The following is a 25,757-nucleotide window of genomic DNA, read 5'->3' as shown; positions in this document are numbered from 1 at the left end:
GAGAGAGAGAGAGAGAGAGAGAGAGAGAGAGAGAGAGAGAGAGAGAGGATAACAAAGAAAAAGAGAAAGAGGTCATGAATTTGAGATGGAATATGGAGTTAGGGGGTTGGGAGGACAAAGAAGATAAATGATGTATTTGTATTTCAATAAAAGAAAAACTGAAAATATGTGCAAACTTTTCAAAGAATTAATAAAAACAATCAAAACTAGCATCATGATAAATATTATCCAAAAATCATAAAATTCTGTTGTGGAAATACAAATGATTGAGAAAAAAGTTACAAAAATATTCTACCAGAAAATAAATGTCTGGTGGGGGAGAGTCAGTGGTTTGAATGAGAAGTGTCTCTCATAGACTCAGGTATTTGAACACTTTGTGACACTGTTTGCAGAGATTATGGAACTTTTAGGATGTTGTGCCTTGCTGAGGGAAATGAGATTTGAATTTATAGGTTCATCCAATTTCTGATTCTCTGAGTTCTAGGCCTGCCTGATCTACGGAGCTACTTCTACAACAGCAAGGGCTACACTACACAGGAAAATCATGTCTAAAACAAACAAACAAACAATCTAACAAAAGAGCTGGGACTCACTAAACAGTCTTTCTCATTCCCTTTACCACCTCCCAACCTAATTTCTCTTTGAATTTTCCTATGATGGGCTTATTAATTTAAAAGTATATTACATTGAAAATATATGTGTATATTGTTACATGTAAGCTAATAGTTCTTTCTGCATCTCTAAATTTTTGGTGTGGAGAAGGACATTTGCATTGAACGTTTTTATGAGTGGAATCATTCAGTTCATGGGCTTTTATCACTTGTTTCTTTCCATTATTATAATGCTAAGGTCTATCCATATCATAGCACATATTGATACTTTTTTAAAAAGGGCAAAAATATATCTCAAAGTATAGATAATAGACATTTTATATATCCAGTCATCAGTTTGTAGACATTTGGGTGTTTTCACATCTCATTTTAATAAAAACTGCTGTTATAAAATAAATTTTATTGGATATTTTATTTATTTATATTTCAAATGTTATCCCCTTTTCTGGCTTCCCCTCTGCAAACCCCCATCCCATCCCCCTCTCCCTGCTTATATGAGGGTGCTCCCCAACCCACACACTAACTCCTACCTCACTGCCCTAGCATTCCCTTATGCTGGGGAATCCTGCCTTCACAGGACCAAGGGCCTCCCCTCCCATGGATGCCAGATACGGCAATCCTCAGCTACATATGCAGCTGGAGCCATGGGTTCCTCCATGGGTACTCTTTGGTTGGTGGTTAAGTCCCTGGGAGCTCTGGGGGGGTCTGGTTAGTTGATATTGTTGTTTTTCCTATAGGGTTGCAACCCCTTCAGCTCCTTCAGTCCTTCCCCTAACTCCTGCATTGGGGTCCACATGCTCAGTCAAATGGTTGGCTGCAATCATCCGCATCTGGACTGGTCTTCTCCCATCTTCCCCTATACCTGATCCTGGCCTCCTTTTTGCTCCTCCCACTCCTGTCTTCCTCTGAAGTCCTCCCCACCCTCTACCTCCCATGATTATTTTGTTCCCCCTTCTAAGTAGGACTGAAGCATCCACACTTTGGTCTTCCTTCTTCTTGAGCTTCATATGATCTGTGAATTGAATCGAAAGCTTTTTGCCTAATATCCACTTATCAATGGGTATATACCATGTGTGTTCTTCTGTAGTCCCTATGTATGTATGTAGTATTATGTCCAATTTTCTGAGGAACTGCCAGACTGATTTCCAGAGTGGTTGTATGAACTTGCAATTCCACCAACAACGGAGGAGTGTTCCTCTTTCTCTACATCCTCGCCAGCACCTGCTATCACCTGAGTTTTTGATCTTAGCCATTCTGACTGGTGTGAGGTAGAATCTCAGGGTCATTTTGATTTGCATTTTCCTGATGACTAAGAATGCTGAACATTTCTTTAGGTGCTTCTTGGCCATTCGAGTTTACTCAGTTGAGAATTCTGTTTAGCTCGGTACACCATTTCTAACAGGCTTATTTGGTTTTCTGGAGTCTAATTTCTTGAGTTCTTTGTAGATATTGGATATTACCCCTCTATCAGATGCAAGATTGGTAAAGATCTTTTGCAAATCTGTTGGTTGTCGTTTTGTCCTATTGACAGTGTCCTTTGCTATACAGAAGCTATAAAAAATTTTAAATTATTATTAATGGATATTTTATTTACATTTCAGATGTTATCCCTTACCCTGTTTCCCCTTCTCCTGCTCAGGAACCCCCTATACCATCCCCCCTCCTTCTGCTTCTATGAGGATGTGCCCCCACCTACCACCCTATTCCCACCTACCCACACTCGTATCCCCCCCACCCCCATGGCTTCCAGCCTTCATGGGACCAAGGATCTCCTCTCCTACCTATACCTGACAGGACCATCCTACAATGCATATATAGCTGTAGCCATGGGTCCCTCCCTAAGTGCTCCCAGGCTGATGGTTTAGACCCTGGGGACTCTGGTTAGTTGGTATTGTTGCTCTCCTCATGGGGTCGCAAACACTTTGAGCTCCTTCAGTCTTCACTCTAACTCCTCCACTGGGAACCCCATGATCAGTTCAATGATTAGCTGTGAGCATCTGCCTCTGAATATGTCAGACTCTTGCAGATCTCTAAGGAGACAGCTATGTTGGGCTCCTGTCAGCATGAACTTCCTGACATCCACATCAGCATCTACCTTTGGTGACTGTACATGGAATGGATACCCAGGAGCGGTCTGCAGACAGCCCCTCCTTCAGTTTCTGTCCCATGCTTTGTCTCCATATCTGCTCCCTTGAGTATTTTGTTACTCCTTCTAAGAAGGACTGAAGCACCCACACTTGGTCTTCATTCTTCATGAGCTTTATGTGGTCTGTGAGTTGACTCATGGGTATTTCAAGCTTCTTGGCTAAAATCCAATAATCAATGAGTGAATACCATGTGTGTTCTTTTGTGATTGGGTTACCTCACTCAGGATGATATTTTCTAGTTCCATTCATTTACCTAAGAATTTCTCGAATTCATTGTTTTTAATAGCCGAGTAATAGTGTAAATGTACCACATTTTTTTGTATCCATTCATCTGTTGTAGGATATCTGGGTTCCTTCGAGCTTCTGGCTATTAAAATTAAAGCTGCTATGAACATGGTGGAGCATATGTCCTTGTTATATGTTAGAGCATGTTCTGGGTATGTGTCCAGGAGTGGTATAGCTGGGTCCTCAGGTAATGCTATGTCCAATTTTCTGAGGAACCGTCAGACTGTTTTCCAGAGTGGTTGCAACATCCTGCAATCCTACCAACAATGGAGAAGTGTTCTTCTTTCTCCACATCCTCACCAGCATCTACTATCACCTGAGTTTTTAATCTTAGCCATTCTGACTGGTGTGAGGTGGAATCTCAGGGTTGTTTTGATTTGCATTTCCCTGATGACTAAGGATGCTGAACATTTCTTTAGGTGCTTCTCGGCCATTTGATATTTCTCAGTTGAGAATTCTTTGTTTAGGTTTATACCCCATTTTTTAATTGGATTATTTGGTTGTCTAGAGTCTAATTTCTTGAGTTCTTTGTATATATTGGATATTAGTTCTCTATTGGATGTGGGATTGGTAAAGATCTTTTCCCAATCTGTTGGTTGCTGTTTTATTCTATTGATAGTGTCCTTTGCCTTACAGAAACTTTGCAATTTTATGAACTCCCATTTGTCAATTCTTGATCTTAGAGCATATGCCATTGGTGTTCTGTTCAGGAACTTTTCCCCTGTGCCCAAGTATTCGAGGTTCTTCCCACCTTCTCTTCTATTAGTTTCAGTGTATCTGGTTTTATGTGGAGGTCCTTTATCCACTTAGACTTGAGCTTTGTACAAGGAGATAAGAATGGATCAATTTTCATTCTTCTACATGTTGTCCTCCAGTTGAACCAGCACCATTTGTTGAAAATGCTGTCCTTTTTCCACTGGACAGTTTTAGCTCCTTTGTCAAAGATCAAGTGACCATAGGTGTGTGGGTTCATTTCTGGGTCTTCAATTCTATTCCATTGATCTTCCTGCCTGTCTCTGTACCAATACCAGGTAGTTTTTAATGACTATTACTCTGTAGAACAGCTTGAGATCAGGGATGGTGATTCCTCCAGAAGTTCTTTTATTGTTGAGAATAGTCTTTGCTATCCTCAGTTTTCTGTTATTCCAAATACATTTGAGAATTTTTCTTTCTAACTCTGTGAAGAATTGAGTTGGTATTTTAATGGGGATTGCATTGAATCTGTAGAATGCTTTTGGCAAGATGGCCATTTTTACTATATTAATCCTGCCAATCCATGAGCATGGGAGATCTTTCCATTTTCTGAGATCTTTGATTCAGAGACTTCAGAGACTCAAAGTTCTCGTCATACAGATCTTTCACTTGCTTGGTTAGATTCACACCAAGGTATTTTATGTTATTTGTGACTTTTGTGAAGAGTGTCGTTTCACTAACTTTTTTTTCAGCCTGTTTATCTTTCACATAGAGGAAGGCTACTGATTTGTCTGAGATGTGAACACTCAGCTGCTGCCCCAGCAGTCTGCTTTCTGTTGCATCTGCTCTGCAGGGATCATGGATTATTATATTACTCTTCTGGGATGGTAAACCTCATATAAATCCTTTCTTCTATAAGTTGCCTTTATCAAAGCAATGGAAAAGTAGCTGATATAGTATCGTAGTTTGATTTCTATTCATGTGATAAATACCATGAACAAAGGCAAGTTGGGGAGCAAAGGGTTTATTTCACCTTATAGGTTACAGTCCATCATAAAGGAAGTCAGGATAGAAACATAGAGGCAAGAATTAAAGCAGAGACCACGGAGAAATGCTGCTTACTAGCTTGCTTCCCTTTCTATGGCTCAGTTTTCTTACACATCCTAGGCCCACCTGACAGGATTGGCATGGCACACAGTGGGCTGGGCCTTTCACACCAACCATCAATCTGGAAAAGCCTACAGACTTACCTATAGAACATTCTAAATGAAGGTATTTTTCTCAATTGAGGTTTCTTCTTCCTAGATGACTCTAGTTTGTGTCAAGTTAACAAAACAAAACAACAGCAACAAAAAACAAAAAACCCCTAACCAACAGACTTGGTTATTAATGTAAGTACATGTTTAATTCTTTTAAGAAATTTAACTAACTTTCTAGTGTGACTATAACATTTTACATCCCTACCAGCAAAATGTGAAATATATAGTTTTGCATCCTAACTAGCATCACAAGTATCCATGTTTTCTTTCAGGCATTCTAAAGAAGCACAAGGATATTTCGTTGGGGATTTTCACTGGCTCTCTCTCCTAAGGATGAGTGACAATATTTCTTAATACTTGTTTACATGATATCACTTAGAATCTCTGTGGGAAAATCCTCTGCATTTTCTTGCCCCTGCCCTTTCCTTATTTTTTAACTGGACTCTTTGTTTCTCCATGTGATTTTTATTCTTCAGTTTTGAGAATTCCTTTTAAAACAGGTATGAAATGTGAATATTTTCTCTCTGTTTGTAGCTTGTTTTCACTATTTTACCAGGATCTTTTCAGAATACAAGTCTTTAATTGTGATAAGGTCCAAGAGCTGGGGATGTGGTTAAGTTGGTAGAGTGCTTGTTTAGCATGCACAAAACCCTAGGGGTTCAATCCCAGCACAGCAGAAACTGGTCATGATGGCATATGCCTATTAGCCTAGCACTTAGGAGGAGATGGCAGAAAGCTCAGAAGCTCAAATTAATTCTTGTTTATATAGTAAGTTCAAAGCCAGGCTTGGATACATAGTGGGGTCACAGCAGTGGGGAGAGAGATGGGAGTGTGGCACAGCATGCATATGGAAGTCAGAAGCCAACTCTTGGTTACTTGTCTGGAAGGGAGAAGATGAGTTTTTCACATCTTCACAGGAGTAGTGTCACAAAACAAAAGGCATAGAAAATATTTTCAATGAAATAATAACAAAATTTCTAGAATCTAGGGGAAGGGGATGGCCCTTCAGACACAAAAGGCACACAGTACACCAAAATAACAAGACCAGAAAAGAAACAGCACATGCTGTATTATAGTTAAAACAATAAATATAGTAACAGAGAAAGAGTATTGAAACAGGAAGAAAGATAAAGTCACACAGAAAGGTAGGTCCATCAAAATGAGAATTCTGATTTCTCAATGGAGAAGAAGCCACAAGGGCTTAGACAGGCATATTTCAAGTTCTGAAAGCTCACAACTGCCAATCCAGATTGACATAGTTGGCAAAAATATGTGTCATAATTAAAAGAGAAAGAACTCTCCATAATAAAACAGTAATTTATGACCAGTAAGCCAGCCCCATGGAGGCGACTGGAAGAAACACTTCAGACTGAAGGGAAAGATTAATACATCTAATAGGTTATAGGGAAAATATTTAACCCATGCTAACACAGCTGATAGGAAAAGAGGACTAGGGAACAACTAGAAAAACCTTTCTGCTGGGTAGACTGCTAGTTAGTCTGCTCCCTGGAAGAAGAGGCCGGGCTGGAGCAGGATTTCTCTCCTCTATCCTGGACAGGCCAGCAAGGAGCTGACCAACACCAAGGACATGAAAACGTCTTCAACAAACTCATAGAAAAAAACTTCCCCAACCTAAAGAAAGAGATGTCCATAAACATACAAGAAGCCTATAGAACACCAATAAAATGGGACCAGAAAAGAAAATCTCGCTACATAATAATTAAAACACTAAACCCACAGAACTAAGAAAGAATATTAAAAGCTGCAAGGGGAAAGGGTCAAGTAACATACAAAGGTGGACCTATCAGAATTACACCAGACTTCTCAACAGAGACTATGAAAGCCAGAAGAGCCTGATGAGAAGTCATGTAGACTCTAAGAGGATACAAATGCCAGCCCAGGCTACTATATCCAGCAAAACTCTCAAGCAACATAGATGGAGAAACCAAGACATTTCAGGACAAAAACCACATTTAAACAGTATCTATCTGCCAATCTAGCCCTACAGACAATTCTAGAAGAAAAATACCAACACAAGGAAGGTATCTACACCAAAGAAAAAACAAGATATTAATCATCTCACAACAAAGCCAAAAGGAGAGAACCTCATGCACATTATGCCACAGACAAAAACAAATATAAGAGGAACCAACAGTCATCTGTCTTTAATATCTTTCAATATTAATGGACTCAACTGACCCATAAAAAGACATGAGCTAACAGACCAGATATGCAAACAAGAGCCAGCATTTTGCTGCATACAAGAAACATACCTCAATAACAACAAAGAAAGACAATATCTCAGAGTAAAATCTTCCAAGCAAATGGTCCCAAGAAACAAGCTGTAGTTGCCATCCTAATATCCAATAAAATAGACGGTCAATCAAAAGTTATCAAGCATAATGAAGAAGGACACTTCATTATTATCAAGGGAAAATGCACCAAGAGAGAGCTTCAATTCTGAACATCTATGCCCCAAATGCAAGGGCACACACATTCATTAAAGAAACTTTACTAAAGCTCAAAACATACACTGAAGCACATTCAATAATAGTGGGAGACTTCAACAACCCACTCTCACCAATGGCCAGGTCATTGAAACAGAAACTAAACAGAGACACAGTGAAACTAAGAGAGATTATGAACCAAATGGATTTAACAGATATCTACAGAACATTTCACTCTAAAAAAAAAGAGTACACCTTCTTTTCAGCAAGTCATGATGCTTTCTCCAAAATCGACCATATAATTGGTCACAAAACAACCCTCAACCGATACAAGAAGATTGAAATAATCTGATGCATCCTATCAGATCACCATGGCCTAAGGCTGGTCTTCAATAAGAGCAAAAACAACAGAAAGCCCACCTACAGGTGGAAAGTGAACAACTCTCTACTCAACAATAACCTGGTCAGGGAAGAAATAAAGAAATTAAAGACTTCCTGGAATTCAACAAAAAATGTTGACACATCATACCCAAACTTATGAGACACAATGAAAGCAGTGCTAAGAGGAAAATTCATAGCACTAAGTGCCCTGGTAAAGAAACTGGAGAGATCTTACACTAGTAACTTAACAGCACACCTGAGAACTCTAGAACAAAAAGAAGCAAACTCACACAAGATGAGTAGTTGGCAGGACATAGTTAAACTCAGGCTCAAAATCAACCAAATAGAAACAAAGAGAACAATACAAAGAATCAACAAACCAAAAGCTGGTTCTTTGAGAGAATCAAAAGATAGATAAAACCCTAGTCAAACTAACTAAAGGACCTAGAGGCATTATCCAAATTAACAAAATCAGAAATGAAAATGAAGACATAACAACAGAAATGGAAGAAATTAAAAAAATCATCAGATCCTACTACAAAAGCCTATACTCAACAAACCTGGAAAATCTAGATGAAATGAATGTTTTTCTAGACAGATACCACATACAAAAGCTAAATCAAGAGCAAGTAAAGCACCTAAACAGGCCTATATCCCATAAGAAAATAGAAAATGTCATTAAAAACTTTCCAACCAATAAAAAGCCCAGGGTCAGATGGATTTAGTGCAGAACTCTACCAGACCCTCAAAGAAGACCTGATACCAATATTCCTTAAACTATTCCATAAAATAGAAACAGAAGAACACTACCTAATTCATTCTATGAAGCCACAATTACTCTGATACCTAAGCCACACAAGGACCCAACCAAAAGAGAACTTCAATCTCACTTATGGCTATCAATGCAAAAATACTCAATAAAATTCTTGCAAACTGAATTCAAGAACACATCAAAACCATCATTCACCACGATCAAGTAGGCTTCATCCTAGGGGTGCAAAGTTGGATCAATATATGAAAATCTATTAACATAATCCACTATGTAAACAAACTCAAAGGGAAAAAATCACAGATCATCTCCTTAGATGCAGAAAAAGCATCTCACAATATACAACACCCCTTCATGTTAAAAGTATTGGAGAGATCAGGAATTCAAGGCCTAAACATAATAAAACATAATAAAAGCATTTTATTACACACCAACAGCCAATATCAAATTAAATGAAGAGATACTTGAAGCAATCCCACTAAAATCAGAGACAAGTCAAGGATGCTCACTCTTCCCATATCTATTATATATTATAATATAGTTCTCAAAGTGCTAGCTAGAACAATAAGACAACAAAAAGAGATCAAGGGGATACAAATTAACAAAGGAGAAATAAAAGTATTACTATTTGCAGATGATATTGTAGTATACATAAGCGACCCCAAATATTCTACCAGCTGATAAACAACTTTAGTAAAGTGGCCAGATAAAAAGTTAACTCAAATAAATCAGTAGCCTTCCTTTGTACAAATGATAAGCAGGCTGGGAAAGAAATTAGGGAAATAACTGCCTCTACAATAGTCATAAATAATATAAAATATCTTGGATTAACTCTAATCAAACAAGTGAAAAATCTGTATGAAAATAACTTCAAGTCTCTCATGAAAGAAAATGAAGAAGATCTCAGAAAATGGAGAGATCTTCCACACTCATGGATTGGCAGAATTAACATAGTAAAAAATGGCCATTCTACCAAAGGCAATCTACAGATTCAATGCAATCCCCATCAAAATCCCAACACAATTCTTCAAACATATAGAAAAAGCAATTCTCAAATTCATCTGGAAAGGCAAAAAATCCAGAATAGCAAAAACAATTCTTAACAATAAAAGAATGGCTGGGGGAATCAACATCCCTGACCTCAAACTCTACTACAGGGCAATAGTGATAAAAACTGCATGGTATTGGTACAGAGACAGACATGTTGATCAGTGAAATAGAATTGAAGACCCAGAAATAAAACCACACACTTACGCATGCTTGATCCTTGACAAAGAAGCCAAAAATATATAATGGAAAAAAGAAAGTATCTTCAATAAATGGTGCTGGTCTAACTGGTGGTCTGTATGTAGAAAAATGAAAATAGACTCATATTTGCACAAAGCTCAAGTCCAGGTGAATCAAGGACCTCAACAGAAAACCAGATATACTGAATCTAATAGAAGAGAAAGTAGAAAAGAGCCTTGAACTTATTGGCACAGGGGTAAATTTCCTAAACAGAACTCCAATGGGGCATGTTCTAAGATCAAGAATTGATAAACAGGACCTCATGAAATGGGAAAGCTTCTGTAAGGCAAAGGTCATAGTCAGTAAGACAAATCGGCAACCTACAGATTGATCTTTTTATTGCTTTTCATTCTCTTATATATAAGAGGAGTCTTCCAAAAACTTAAAAGTTGATAACTTACTGTTTTCTACTTGACTAGACAATATAGAGATTGACAGGACTGTTGAGATGCCTCAGTGAAAGTACTTAAGTAAAAGTACTTAATTAACCCTGAGAGTGACTGTTAGTATTCTGTCTAAGCTCCATCCCACAGTTACCTGGCAACAGTCAGATAGGCCTGACCCACTATAAAAGGGGCTGCTTGTCCCTTCCTCATTCTCTTGCTCCTCTCTTGCTCTTTCTCTGCTTCCCTTCTCCCTGTCTCCCCATTCCAATCGTCCCCCTTCTCTCCTTCTCTCTCCATGTGCTCATGGCCAGCCTCTACTCCGCTTCCCGCCTCTGCCTTTCTCTGTCTTTACTACCCTCTTAACTCCCCTCCCCATGGCCTGAATAAACTGTATTCTATACTATGCTGTCATGTGACTGGTCCCTCAGGGGGAAGGGATGCCTCAGCATGTGCCCCAAGCAACAAAAAATAAAAACAAACAACAGTAAAAAACAACTTGAAATGAAGTATATACCTTTGATTTCTAATATGATAAATATTAATCAATAGAAATTAAATTTACAACTATACTTTTTTGGAGAATAAAAATATTGTCCAGCTGTGAAGGTTACTTGTTGCTCTTACAAAGGATCCACATGGAAAGTTCCACCCTTCTATAATTCTAGTTTCACGGAATATGATACCCTCTTTTGGCTTCTGATGGCACCCTGAAAGCATACTGTACACATACACATTAAGGAAAACAATCATACACATAGAAAAAAAATAAGTATTTAAAAGAAAATAAGCTCTCTGTGCTCTCAATTGCATGTGTGTGCATGTGTGCCTAAGTGAGTATGTGTGTGCGTGTGTATATGTGTGTATGGAGCAGAGAATGTAAATTTATTAAGGAAAACAAGAAGGAACTCATGAGAGTAGAAGTAGCTTTAAGAGAGATATAACCTCTTTTTTGAGTGACCCTGAGTGGCCTAGAATGAAAAAAATAGATGTCTTACAAATTCAAGTCCAATCTGGCTGTATAGTGAGTTTGAGTGAAGTCTGGGCTATATGATGAATGAACTGTTATCTTAAGTCCACAGAAGCAAAAAAAAACAAGGCAAAGTTGACAAGATTTGGGGAATAAGGAGTGACTGCCAATCAGCATAACTTACCCTTTGCAGTAACATTAGCAGTTGGACAAAAGTCCCTGTGTTCTGACAAAATAAAATAAAAGATCACTAATTTAAGACAGGGTTTTCTAGAAAGGATACCTTAAGCCCAGAATTGAAACATTTCCATCATTAGGTCGCCTTCAGTTCTGCTTAATGATTTTGTCACATATATATTCTCCTCTCGCTCTCACTCTCATATTTTTGGGAGAGGATTTCACTATGCACTGTAGTCTTACCTGTCCTGGAACTTGGAACCCTCCTGCTTCAGTCTGACCAAATGCCAAACATTATGTTCTGTTTCCTATCCATCCCTACCCACACTATTCTCAAAAGCTTCTAGGAAACTAAGGGCTTGGGTAATTCTGCAGTAAAACGATAATAGTTCTTTCTACCTTCACTGAAAACCTGACACAGTACCCAAGCGGTCCGAGAGTGGAGGAAAAGCAACAAAGAAGTGCTAGGAGAGAGGGTGGCAATTCATAACACTTTCTTGTTGTTATGAATGGCTGTTCTTCCTTTTCGTAAATGATGACAGGTATGCAGTGGGACACTACCACACACACACACACACACACACAAAAGTTTGTCACATGCACTGTTGGGCTACTTATGCAGCAGCCTGTACCTATTCTGCTAAGGAGCCATAGGGATATGTCTATAATATTAGACAGCCCTGTAACAGAGTCTCTCAGAAAACAGACACTATACATGTATGTGAGTCATAAAGTTGTGACTATGAAAATAATACAACATTTTACTTTGGTTTCCAGCTTTCTAAGCAATCTGTCTTGATGGGTAAGGAATTTCATGTTTATACCCTCTACTACAATGACTTACTAAAATGCAAAAACTCTAGAATATACACCATAAAGTAATATTTCAGTAGCAACCTGAGTTGATGATGACAGCAAGAAGAACTAGCATGGACCTTTGCTGAGAATGGACCACCTGCTCTGATTTGAGCTCAACACATGTGTAAGAGCAGCCCCGTAACTACCAGGGAAGGGCCTTCTCCAGGGCACCAGGTCAGGCTTCTGATTCCAGAATGCCCCAGGAATAGCCAATAGATGAACAGAAAGAACTATAAAATGTTTCCCTAAGGTAGTTTACTGAATTTCAGGAAGATACTTTGCAGCTAAACTTAACTGAAGGGAAGAAGGGTGGAGAGGAGTAGGGGGAGAGTAAAGCACACCTTTGAGAGCAAGTGTGGTAGCACATGCCTCTAAGTCATTATCAGGGAGGCTGAGGTTGAAGGAGCATACATTTAGCTACTCTGTGAGATTTTTGCAAGGAAAAAAAAGAACCAAGAAATTATAAGGAAAGAGTAAGTAAAGAAAAGAAAACGGAGCTGGGATGCAAAGTTCACAAGTTGTATAACTTTGTAAAAACAGCACAAACATTCTTTTGTGTATTTCTGTTTTATTTGATCAGGCTCTCCTCCTTCCAGTCCTGTAACATGTTGCTTTCTGATCTAGCACACAGTTCTTATTCTCTTCCTATGTTCCAAGAGGCACTTAGTGTTCTGGTAAAAATATCTCTTAAAATTACTTAGCATCCTGCATGCTGAGGACAGGCATGTGCCACTATGCTTGACTCAAAATCTTGTTTCATTTACCTTTACCAAAAGACTACACTCAAACACATTTGTTTTCTTCTTTGGCTAGAGTTGGAACTCAGGTATTTTGCTGTGCAAGTGATCTATCACTGAGCTCTATGTCTAGATGTACATAAATCAGTACTCATCCTCTGCTCCACCTGCTCCTAGTGCCAAGCCTAAAGCTGAGATTTCTGACACTCTTAAAGTTCATCTTCTTCCATCAGAGAGAGGAAAGAGAAACACCTTACTTAAGGTAAAGCACATGGCCTAGACTTTCCCACCCATCTTAAGCTTAAAGCATTTCACTGCAATGAAGCTGGACTTCAAGCTGCAATAACAAGGTCCAGGGAACATCTCCAAAGAGGAGGTGGAAGGAATATGAGTTGGAGGATAAGGAGGAGTACTGTGAAATGTTGTCTTCTGAATATAACATGGCAATCATATTCATGGGCAGCTATAGCTACCTGAACAAGGCTTACACAAAGTCAAGCTAGCCAAAATTCTGGCATAGATGTGGGTGGTACCCTCTAGGTCCTTCCCTTTCCTGAGGAGCTGCTGGATGAGGGAGATAATATTTTAGAGGGTGTTTGTGGGGCGGTTAGCTCACACGTGGGGGCAGTTGTGGCTCCTGTTAGAGTTGTGGATCCCGCAGCTCCGGGGAGCAGAAGCGTGGAAATTTGACTGAGTTCACTCCATGTGGTGCTAGGCGGACAATGTGGGAGAAACCTCAGTCTGAAGTCCTGCGGGGGCAGGGCTTTTGAGTGGCGGTCTCTGGGCCGAGGCAGCTGACCTAGAGGCCAGTGGTCTTTGTTCTTGGGCCCCCAGACACTGCTGAGAGCCACAGAAGAACAGAGACTTGGGGCATATGGGCTGCGCTGGCCCACAGCTGAGAGGAACAAGGGGGAGGGAAACCCTGACAGCACCTCACAGGTTGAGGCTGTACTAGCTTGGCTGGATCAAGGCTTGCTTGGTTAGCTTGTTTGAGTTGGCCAGCCTTCAGGGTGGAATGTAGAGAAGTCCTCAGCAGGAGATTAGGTGGTGGCAACTCATTAGTTAAAGGCCTTTTCCATGGTTCCCCATGACGGGGCCCCAAAGACATGAGGAAGTCCATGGTTTTAAAGTGTTCACTGTCATGGCAGAAGGTAGATGAATCTGGCTGCAACCCCTTCCTCCCCCGCCCCCATTTGTCAGGGCGGGCATAACTTAAATAGGGAAAGAATACTTAATTGGCTATGCCTTCTGGCCTTCAGGTATCTCATTAATATGGAAATCTCTCGGGGCAGAGGCCTATAGTCATGCCCTCTACCTGTGGAGAGGCTGCTAGGGGCCTTGCCTTATGTGACTGAAAGGCGTGGATCAATGAAGCCCGGAGTCTGGGAGCATGGAGAGATATGTGCTGTCCCTTGTAGGCATGGACACCTGTTGGGTCTCCGGCTATCTCTAGCCAGTGCTCTACCAAGTCATCCTTTCACGGTCCCACAGATGTTTCCATTGGAAGGTTTCCCCATGCGTCAGTGGATAGTCCTGAACTTGTGCACATCCTGGCAGCATTAACTAGGCATTGTGGGTGGTGAGGAAATAAATGAACATAGAGTTAAAAGAGGGGACATGCTGAGGATGGCATGTGGGGAGGACATACTGGGGAGGATATGTAGGCAGAGTTGGGGTTGGATACAATAAAAGTTCTTGTATGTACTATAAAATTCTCAAAAATAAAGAAAACTGTAGCTAAAAAAATAGAAGCAGAATTGTGTTGGAATGATTTAAGAGCAGGTTCAAGTCCAGCTTCTTTTCTAGTTGTGTAATATAGTATAAAATCTGTATATTTATAGTTTTGTTTTAAGGTCAGGGTCTCTTATAGCTGAGGTTGGCTTTGAACTCACTGGTTTTCTTGCTTCTATATCAAGTGTTGCAGAGCCTTCCAAACCTCATATACAGGAAAACCCAGTGCTGAGGATCAAACCTAGGACTTCTCAAGCGCTAGATAAGTGAGCACCAAGCCTTACTGAACCTCAGACTCTAAGAAAAGATATTTGTATATGGGGTGGGTGTGGTGACACACACCTGTAATGCTAGCACTCAACAGAAAGAGGCAAGAGGATTATAAATTAGAACACACACAAAATAAATAAGTATAAAATTTGAAAATAAAGAAAAAAGTTAAAAAGTTCAAGACTCCCAAAGAAAAATAAGCAAGACTTGAGTAGCACCTCACCAAAGAGGAAGTGCATTTTAACTAATTGGTTAATTAATTTAGTGTGCAAGTACACGCCCATGTGTCTGTGTATGCAGGTGCTTATGTATGTGTCAATGCATGTGCACGTGGAAGTTAGAGGACAACCTCCAGTGTTGACTCTGAGGTGCGGTCTACTCTGTTCTTCTGAGATACTTTCTCACTGGCCTAGAGATTGTCTACCTGGCTGGTGGGGGCTCCAGGTGTCTGCCTGTCCATGTGTTCCCACCCAGAGACCAGAAGCCCTTCCTATGTGATGTCCGCAACTTCTCCCTATGGTATAGCTTCTCATAGCTGACTGTGGGGGTCATGGAAATAGGACAGCAGTGAAAGGTTTCTGAGTGGTCAACATTGAACGTTAATTCAGAATCAAATGGAAAATGAATGAGGTGTTCCTGGCAGCGCTTGCCTGTGCTGGGGTGCTCACCTTCAGAGAAGCCTTCATTCTGAATACGCATGTGTGTTCTGCATGCTGCAACACTCCACAGCACTAACACATATTTAGATCTGCTACAAATCTAAACTTGTAGAGACATACAGTTTAATTATAGAAAACATTTTTAATATCTTCCTATCATTTTTCAGCACTTAAGTATCACATTGGATTATCTGTATTTTGTTGTTTGAATGCTTGATTTTTAAAACTGCTGCTTGAGTTGTTCACTTGAGCTTTGAAAGATCTACTACACAAAGTTTGGCTTGTGTTTAGGACAGAATAGTCCAGTGATTTCTGAAGTGGTACCAAATAAACTTCTGCTATTTTGAAGTTTGTGCAATACTATCCTGCATTGGCAACTTTAAAACAATTCAAAATACCAATCATGTTTAGGCAAGATCTAATGCTTTATATAAAAATAAGCAAGCAGGATGTGTAGCTCTGGCTGGTTTGAAGCTCACTGTGTAAATGAGGCTGGCCTCAAATTTGCAGTGATGATCTTTCCTGACTCCCCTGTGCTGGGCTTATCAGTGCCACCATACCTCGCCCCAATACTTAGAGGACTGTGAACTTAAATAAGTTCTTTCATTCTCTTGCTAAGTGAAATAATTTGCTGCCTATCACTTTTGCAGTTTACAATTCCAGATTTCTTGCCCCCTTCCTTAACAATTCCTGCAATTTAAAATTAAAGAGTTGATAATGAAGATCAAGTTCATATACAGAATCTGATTTAAAAATAATGTGAGCTCTTTGTTTGGCTTGGTAAACTGATGTGCAAGTCATTCAGAAAAATAAAAGTCAGAGGCTGAGTTTGGAGAAGGTCCCTGGACCTAGAGCAGCAAGCATTATGCAAAGGGAACAAGGGATCACACCTCACCAGGATGGCTTTGGACACTTCACAATTTTTAAAACTTAAATGGAGGTTATTGGACTCATCTTACTCTTACCAGTAAATATAGACACTTAAATAAAAAAAAAAGTCAGAAAGGTAATGCTGATTTCAGTTCTCCAAACCTTCTGGAGTGAGGCAGTAGCCATGAGGAGCTCCTTATGCAAGAGCAGCAGCATATTTCTCTGTCTGCTGGGATGGGTCTATGGCAATGAGGGATGTCTGGTGTTCTGTCACTAAAGCTGTAAACACATGAAATATGCTACAGTAGATCTGAAAGATAATATGTCTTAGCTTAACCGTACACTTATCTTCTAACTGTTTTTTTTAAGTTGTTTTTTAAATATCACAATTGGACACATAATTATTTTGACCTACATTTTTAGAAATAATCATATTTTGTTAGGGTTTACAAGTTGTGTTTTGTTAAAGTTTAGGAGAGTTGTTAGCAAACACAATAAGGGGCATAAAAGATGCACTACCTTGTTTTCCGGGCTATGGATGGATGACCGACAGTGGATGATGTCACTAATAAACAATTATAACATCCAACATTCCAAAAGTATTTAGTAATTTGTTTTGAAGAAATACAGCTTCCAAAAGAACAAAAAGATACTCCAAATATTTATTTGGACGGCTGCATGCCGAAGCAAAGAGAAATGCATAAAATAAAGAAATGAGTCCTAACTCCTAAAAGCATCAAATATTTTGCCAGCAAGTTAAATATGGAACAGGATTTAAACTTTTCTTTTTTTTTTTTTTTTTTTTTTTTTTTTTTTGTAAGGCGGTATGTAGGTACAGAGTACTCACGAGCATGAGTAAGCTCTGAGGAAGTTCACCTGCAGATGGATTATCTGGGTCACTGGGCACTCCCTATGGGAAGCCTATTTCTTTTGAAATGCTACAGATGGCAATGACCCTCCCAGAGTAACACATAAGAACTATATTAACTACTAAGTACATGTATGGCATGATGGTGGAAGAACCTGGCTATGTCTATCTGTATTGTAATTTCCACAATGTGTGCCCACAGTTCCTAGCCTGAGGGCTCTCTGGGCTCTCATGAGCCAGGTAGCAGCTCAAGACTGAGTCATGAGGCACTCTTCCCAGAGCAGCCTTGCTGGAGTGAATCTAACTGGAAATATTTGACCTCCCTACTCTCAGTCTTCAAAGTCTTCTGAGTTGACAAGTGTTCATACAAATATTCTAGTAAGGACTGAAGGTCAGCTTTAGTAAGAATGGGTTCATATGCCCAATTAAGCTTGTCTTATGTCTAGATATGCTTTCCAAACACCTGAACAAATAAATCTTCACTTTCACTCCAGAATCATATAATGAAATTGCATTATAACATAGGAACACAGAAAAGGAGGTATTTGCCATTAAGACTCATAGAGTAATAGAATGTTCTTATGTCTGCTCCAAGTTTATCCTACAGCAGATGTATTTATGGAATATACTTCTTCCAAGTGCATAAACTCTCAGATAGAGCTGTCACTCATGTAAAAGGTGTTACAGAAAGGGCTGATAAGACAGAGACTAGGCCAACCAGGAGAAACGGTGGTGAATGTTCATGATTTAGAATGGTCACACTGGGTGGTCATCATGCAAAGGAGAGAAGATGCTGTCAACAAATGATTCAGAATATTTCTGACTTGTAACAGGCTTTCTGTAGCAATACTAGAAGCTCAGGTGGTACTATAATTAAATAATTATCAATAATGAAGGAGTAATAGTGACTTGAAGAAAAGTAACAATGAGTTTGAGAACCCCATATTTATTATGGAATTTAATTATGTCATAGGATACTTTTTAAAAAAGGTTTCTTCCTAGATATGCTCATTGGTGAAACGGTGCTAGCCAATCTTACAGAAGTAACCAACTGTGCTGGACAGTTTTATGTCAACACAGACTAAAGTCATCTGCAAGGAGGGCGCTTCAATTAAGAGAATGCTTCCAGGGCTAGAGAGCTAGCTCAGTAGTTAAGAGCACTATTCTTGCAGAGGACTGGGTTTGATTCTCAGTACCCACATAGCAGTTCACAACTGTCTATAACTCCAGTTACAGTTGATCTGATGCCTGCTTTTGACCTCCTTGGGCACATGATGCACACAGATCCATGCAGGCAGACTACTCATACCTGCCAAATAATAAAATAAATTAAAAAAAAAAGAAAAAGAAAAAAGGAAAAAATGCTTCCATAAGATGGGCTACAGGCAACCACATAGGGTATTGATGAGTGATAGCTCTGGACTGGTCCTGGGTTCTGTAAGAAAGCAGACTGAGGAAGCCATGGGAACAAGGCAGTAAGCAGCACCCCTCCATGGCCTCCATGTGCTCCTGCCTCCTCATTCCTGTCCTGCTTGAGTTTCTGTTCTCACTGCTTTTGATGATGAAGAGTTACATAGAACTATAAGCAGACAAACCTTTTCCACCCCCAGGTGCTTTGGATATTGGTGTTTCATCACCCAACTAAGACAACAACCATCATCAAATTGGATTTGTGGCATACTCCACATTTTGCTAAGCAGATGTGTTATCAAATTGCCTAGTAACATTTATATTCACCCAGAAGACAACTGCTACATAGGCAGAAATTAAGATAGACACACGTTATGGGTCAAAGTGCTGAGCAAAGGAACTGTTGAGTGCTCTTATCTAAAGCAGACTTTTACATCACCACACCAATATTCATGGAAGAGGAGAACGTGAGTTGTGGGGTGGGGAGGAATGCTGTGAAGGGTTGTCTTCTGGACGTGACGTGACCCTTATACTTCTGAATGTACAGCAGCTATGGCTATCTGCATAGACCTGAACAAGGTACAGTCAGTAGTGAGATGAGTGAGCACTCCAGAGGGCAGCACTAATTGGACTCAGTGGGGAGAGGGAGCTCCAGGATAGGAAGGAAAAGTGTTGGGAATGTCTGAGGGCACTAGTGGAGATTTAGGGGAGCATATGATCAAGGTTCATTGTAAACATTTATGAACATGACAAATAAATTAAAAATACTTAAAGAAGAAAAAAATGTGTTCCTTCTAATGTATAGAATAAAATGATTAATGACAAAGCAAGAACCATGGTTTGAACAGTTTGTATACCATGACATTTCCCACTACCCAGGGTCCAGGGTGAGATGCCCCAGCACTTGCCACAGAACAAGATCTCATGTAGCCCAGGCTGGCTTCAAACTATGTAACTGATGATGGTTTTGAACTTCTGATTGTCCCATCTCTACCTCATTAATTCTGAGATTACAGAGGTATGCCATCACACTCAGAAAAAACATTAACACTTGACAACTTAGAACAGTTTTGTTTATTTCAACACTCAGGAAGCAGAGGCAGGTAGATATCTGTGAGTTCTAGGCCAGCTTGGTTTGTATACATAGAGTTTTAGGTCAGCCAGGGCTACCTAGTGAGACCTTGTCTCAAAGGGAAAAAAATGTTTTATGTCTTTTCATTGAGTTAGACTTTCATGTACATGCACTATTAAACAGAGATTTTTTGTTTTTATTTACAGTTTACCAAACTACAGAAAACAAATTTTCAATTACAGGGTCAAGAAGTGAAATATACATACAACTTTTAAAAATCTTTGTTTTTTGTTTTCTGTTTCCCTTTATTGTGACTTAAATGGTCAGATTCATCAGCTGGTTCTAGGATGCTGAAAGTTCTGGCCAGCCAATGAGGTAGGGCCCAGTGGGAAGACCTGGACTGATGGAAGGCTTTCCTTATGACCTAAAGTCTCTGGTTTATTCAACAGGGTAAAAACTAATTCTGAACAATTTATTGCCACAAATTTTGCAATCCTTAAGCTATCTTAACTTGAAACAATATTCAAAAAGGTAAAAATAATATTATTACCAAATGTATTAATTTCTAGAAATGAGAGGACTTTAAAAAAACTAAACTAAACACCATGACCATGACAACTCTTATAAGGCAAACATTTAATTGGGGCTGGTTTACAGACTCACAGGTTCAGTCTATTATCATCAAGGTGGGGAGCATGGCAGCATTCAGACAGGCATGGTGCTAAAAGAACTGAGAGTTCTATATCTTCATCTGAAGGCAGCCAGGAGAAGACTGGCTTCCAGGCAGCTAGAAGGAGGGTCTTAAAGCCGATGCCTACAGTGACACAGTTCCTTCAACAAGGCCCCACCTACTTCAATAAGGCCCCACCTCCTAATAGTGCGACTCCCTGGGCCAAGCATATTCAAACTACCACAATTAATATTTTTACTAGAGACATTTCACTTCATATGTGTGATATACTGTTCTTATTTGTTTTCTCTTAATTTCAACAAAATATTATTCAGAATGGTGTTTAATTATTTTGATTATCAATTACGTTTCTCTAGCAATACTGTATGGTCACTCAACTGCCAGTCTTACTTTAGAGTCCAAGTATGAGCAGTCCTGGCTTACTATCTTAAAAAATAAAAATCTGAAATAAAAGCCAAAAAGTTTGCTTTTTATTTGTTATTATATAAAGTAGATGACCTTCCAACATATTCTTACCTTCCTCTTGTAGCTTTCTGTAGAACCTTCACTCCAGACATGCTGAAGGACCTCCCTTCTAATGGTCTGTTCTTCCAGGGGATGCTGTTCAAATACACTTCCCCGAACATTCCACAGGCATCCTGCACTAGAAGGCAGGACCTGTAAAAAGCAGCATATTTATTTTCTAATTAAGAATCAAGAAGATCCCTGTATTCTTCCCCCAAACTGTCTTTTTAAAAATGTGTGTATGTCTGTGTGTGTGTATGACAGTATATACGTGAAGCTCAGCAGACAACTTGAGAGATGGTGTCTCCTCTCATCATATTGGTCCTGATAACTGAACTTAAATTGTCAGTCAGGCTCTGCAGCAGCAGCTGCCTTTGCCCTCTGAACCATCTTGCCAAACTTTGTTTTGATTTTGTACAGACAAGTATTTAGTTGACTAGCCACAAAACACAGGAGACAAAAATATTTTCAGCATGTACCCCCAGCCATTGTGGTTGAAAAGCTGATATGATGACTACCCTCCAGGGACCACGTGTCCTCTTTCCTGACTTCTGTCCTCTCCCCAAGTGGATGTTCAACAGTGTGGAGAGCTTCAGTATACAATGCTGAGAATGGTAACATGAAAGCTCACTGAGAAGTCACAAAAATAACAGACATGCATACTCCCCAAAAAGAAAGATCAGGGTCATTCTTAAATAGGGCTTCTACTGTTGTGATAAAACACTGTGACCAAATGTAACATGGAGAAGAAAGGTATTATTTCATCTTACACTTCTAGGTAACAGTCTACAATGGAAGGAAGTCAATGCAGGAACTCAAGACAAGAACCTGGAGGAAGGAACTGAGTAGAAGTCATGGAGGTACATTCCTACTGGCTTACTTCTCATGTCTTGCTCAACCTGCTTTTCTATTGAAGCTGGAATCACTTGCACAGGGATGGCACTGACCACAGTGGAACCTAATGTGTCAATCATTAATGAAGAAATATGCTACAGCCTTGCCTACAGGTCAATGTTATGGAGGCATTGGCTCAATTAAGATTCCCCCCTTCTGAGCTATGTCTAGGTTTATGTCAAGTTGACAAAAGCAGTGAGACATTGCCCTAGCTGGAAGCCATGTGGATATGATATATAGCCAGGGATGATGAGCCTCCCAATTTTAAGTTCAGAGGCCAGTATTCATAGTAGCCCATTATAAGTGAGTTTCTAATTACTTTTTACTTCCATCTTAGGTAAACAAAGATCAACTTAAAGTGACATTCTCAAAAATGATTTCATGGAGCATAAAAAAGCTGTCAATGTACATAGCTATATAAAGGAAAGCAATGAGGCAAAGGACAACACCTCTAGACCCCGGAAGCTCCATCAGAGGAACAAGAACTCTAGAGTCCTATTGAAGCCCCATGTGCAGGGCAAAAGCTCTATACTCCCTCAAGTCCTAGTTACAAGAAGAAAACCTCTGGATTCTATGATAAATCCTTAACCACAGGGGAAAAAAGTTTAGACTACCCTATGAAGCCTCATTCACAGCAAATTCTAGAGCAGTGATTCTCAGCCTTCCTAATGCTGTAACCCATTAATTTTATGGTGACCACCAACCATAAAATTACTTTCATTGCTACTTTATAACTGTAACTTTGCTACTGTTTTTTTTATCATAATGTAAATATTGGATATATGACCTTGTGGAAAGAGTTGTTGGACCACAAAGATGGAGAAATGCTTCTTTAGATTCCATTAAGAAGCCCATCCATAGAACACTCGCTTTGCAATAGAAAAAAATATAAATCCTGGAAATAAATGTGTTCATATTAAAATAATTAAAAACAAAAAAATAAGCAAGTACATGAAAAAAGGGTGAGGAACAGACCTATTGAGGGATTATGATGCTAAATTAACAGAGATGAAAGTTAATAACTTTTAAGAAAGTAAATTCACAAAAATACTAATTGACAGAAGCTATAAAAATGGACTGGCTGATTCGACAAAGTAAACAGAATTTCAGAAACTCAAGTTACATTTATTCACATAGCAAACTCACTCAATTTAGTGTGAGAAATCACTACATGCATCCATAGGGTGTGCTTACAGGATCAAGGTATATGTGGGGATACTGCCAGAGCTCAGCTTGAGAGCTCAGAAAGCAAACATGAGAAGGGCAGCAACAGTGGGCAGGACAAGGGTGAACACACTCCACTGGGGTTCTGGAGAGCAAGTGCACAGAGGACTGCAGTGACTTGATTTTTTTATTACTACTATTATTGGTTATTTTATTTGTTTATATTTCAAATGTTGTACTCCTTCCTGGTTTCCCCTCTGCAAGCCCTCTATCTCAACCCCTTCCCCCTGCCTCTATGAAGTGCTCCCCTACCCACCAACCAACTCCCACCTCACCACCCTAGCATCCCTCTATGCTAGGGCATAAAGCCTCCACAGGACCAAGGGTCTCCCTTCCCATTGATGCCCAATAAGGCCATCCTCTGCTACAAATTCAGCTGAAGCCAGGGGCCCATCCATATGTACTCTTTGGTTGGTGGTCTAGTCTCTGGGAGCTCTGGGAGGTCTGGTTAGTTGATATTGTTGTTTTTCCTATGGGGTTGCAAACCCCTTCTGTTCCTTCAGTACTTCCTGTAACTCTTCCCTTGGAGTCCCCATGCTCAGTCCGAAGGTTGGCTGGGCAGCGCTTCTTGGCATCAGCAACAGTGTCTGGGTTTGGTGTCTGCAGATAGGAGGGATTCCTAGGTGGGGCACTCTGGATGGCCGTTCTTTCAGTCTCTGCTCCACTTTTAGTCCCTGTATTTTCTTTTCCTTTCTTTTCTTTCTTTCTTTCTTTCTTTCTTTCTTTCTTTCTTTCTTTCTTTCTTTCTTTCTTTCTTATTATTATTTAAAACCTTTATTAACAGGTGCTTGCAGTTTGTTGACTTTTTCAAAAAGAAACAAGTTGTTAACTTTATTACAAATTAAAAACGAAGTTCTTAAAAAATCTCAACTTGACCAGATATGAAACAATTTAAAAACCATTGAAGGTGTATTGAGAAAAATCAGGCCTTTTTTTTTTCCCCTTAAAAAACACGTTTGGCATTACCAAAAAGAGACATCTTTAGGTAAAAATAGTAAAAACCCCATGCTGCATAGATAATGCAGATAGTTCTAATGTTATCTGGTCAACGGGCAAAAAGCAAGCACTTAAGGTCTTCAGCCCCAATCGTCGTTCACTTCTTATTGCTTCATATTCACTTCTTCTTGTTGGATGACCAAACCGGATGATGGTAGAGATGGTAAGCCGGCGTTTACTCAGCCCCGCCCTGCTCAGCCTCGGGAGCGGATGAATTCTCAGCTGGTGGATCGGCTGCTTTTGTCTCTTTGCCATCTTGTGGTTTAGGGTTCTCTGGGGTCTTTCTCGGTAAGTGAAGCTGCGGCAATACCGACGTTGAAGTGGCTGCTGACCTTGGGTCTCATCTCCTTGATTTTCTTTGTCCTCTTCATTGCCATCCTCTCTAGGCTGTCTTTGGCAAGGAAGGCCCCTGAAATGAATACTGCGGAATCATGGTCTGTAACCCCGATACATATTCTGTTTCACTGGTTTACCTTGCTCTCCTGCGCCCTGGTTGTCAGCACCCTCCATCACTTCTTGCACAGGGGGGATGGAATACTGTGGTCGATTGTGCATAGGGTCTTCGCATGTAGCAAGGTGGGACCTTAGCCTGTAATAGAGCCTGGCTGTCAGGAGTGCTTTCCGATCCCTCTTTCTTTCCCCCACTCTCACTATTCTGGTAATTTTGCTGGTAATTGCATGGAGGACCCCTACGAAGTGGATAGCGTCTATAATGGTTACGGTCTGCTGCGTATTTACTGCCTTGAACTGTAATTCCATCAGGGCCTGTAATATTTTCTGCCTCTGCACCCTTTTCTCCTTCAACATCAAACTCCACAGTCTCTCTATCTCCTACACTGTGAAGGTACTTCCTGGGGTTATTCTTCTTTATGGCAGTCTGGTGTACAAATACGTCTTCCTTGGTGTCAGTCCTGTTGATGAAACCATACCTGTTCCTTACACTGAATTATTTTACAGTTCCCAAAACCTTTGTTACGATGACTTTCTTGTTCCCCCTGGAGGGCGCCACCGATAGAGAGGCTGCCCTGGATGCCACTACCCGCGCAGCTGCCTGTGGAGCCGGGAGGCGGTGGGACTCTCAGGGCTCCCTGGGGTCCCCCCTGTATTTTCTTTAGATAGGAACAATTTGGGGTTAAAAATTTTGAGATGGGTGGGTGTGCCTATCCACTAGATATGGTCTTTACAGGTTCTATCAACCCTGTGTTGGGTATTTCGGCTAACGTCATCCCTGTTAAGTCCTTGGTACCATGTGATCATCTTATTAGATGCTGAATTCATGTTAAAAGTCTTGGAAAGATCAGAAATTCAAGGTATATACCTAAACATAATAAAAGCAATATACAGCAAACCAGTAGCCAACATCAAACTAAATGGAGAGAAATGTGAAGCAATCCCACTAAAATCAGGGACTAGACATGGCTGCCCACTCTCCCCCTACCTATTCAATATAGTACTGGAAGTTCTAGCCAGAGCAATTAGACAACAAATGGAGGTCAAAGGGATACAAATTGTAAAGGAATAAGTCAAAATATCACTATTTGCAGATGATATGATAGTATACTTA

At 40.0% G+C, this 25,757-nt stretch overlaps 1 protein-coding gene across 1 annotated transcript in view; it reads right to left on the bottom strand.

The window, feature by feature from the left end:
* The window catches only part of Spidr (scaffold protein involved in DNA repair), a 270,432-nt gene that overhangs the window by 31,865 nt on the left and 212,810 nt on the right, over nt 1-25,757 (bottom strand). The window contains exon 11 of the mRNA XM_028778256.1: nt 21,092-21,232. Within this exon, the coding sequence (XP_028634089.1) occupies nt 21,092-21,232 (141 nt within the window). The remainder of the gene's footprint in view (nt 1-21,091; nt 21,233-25,757) is intronic.

This window comes from Grammomys surdaster, unplaced genomic scaffold, assembly GCF_004785775.1.
Source record: "Grammomys surdaster isolate TR1022 unplaced genomic scaffold, NIH_TR_1.0 331, whole genome shotgun sequence".
In the NCBI taxonomy this organism is placed as follows: domain Eukaryota; kingdom Metazoa; phylum Chordata; class Mammalia; order Rodentia; family Muridae; genus Grammomys; species Grammomys surdaster.
The sequence above is the reverse complement of the archived record's forward strand: the minus strand, read 5'-3'. Positions and strand labels throughout refer to the sequence as shown.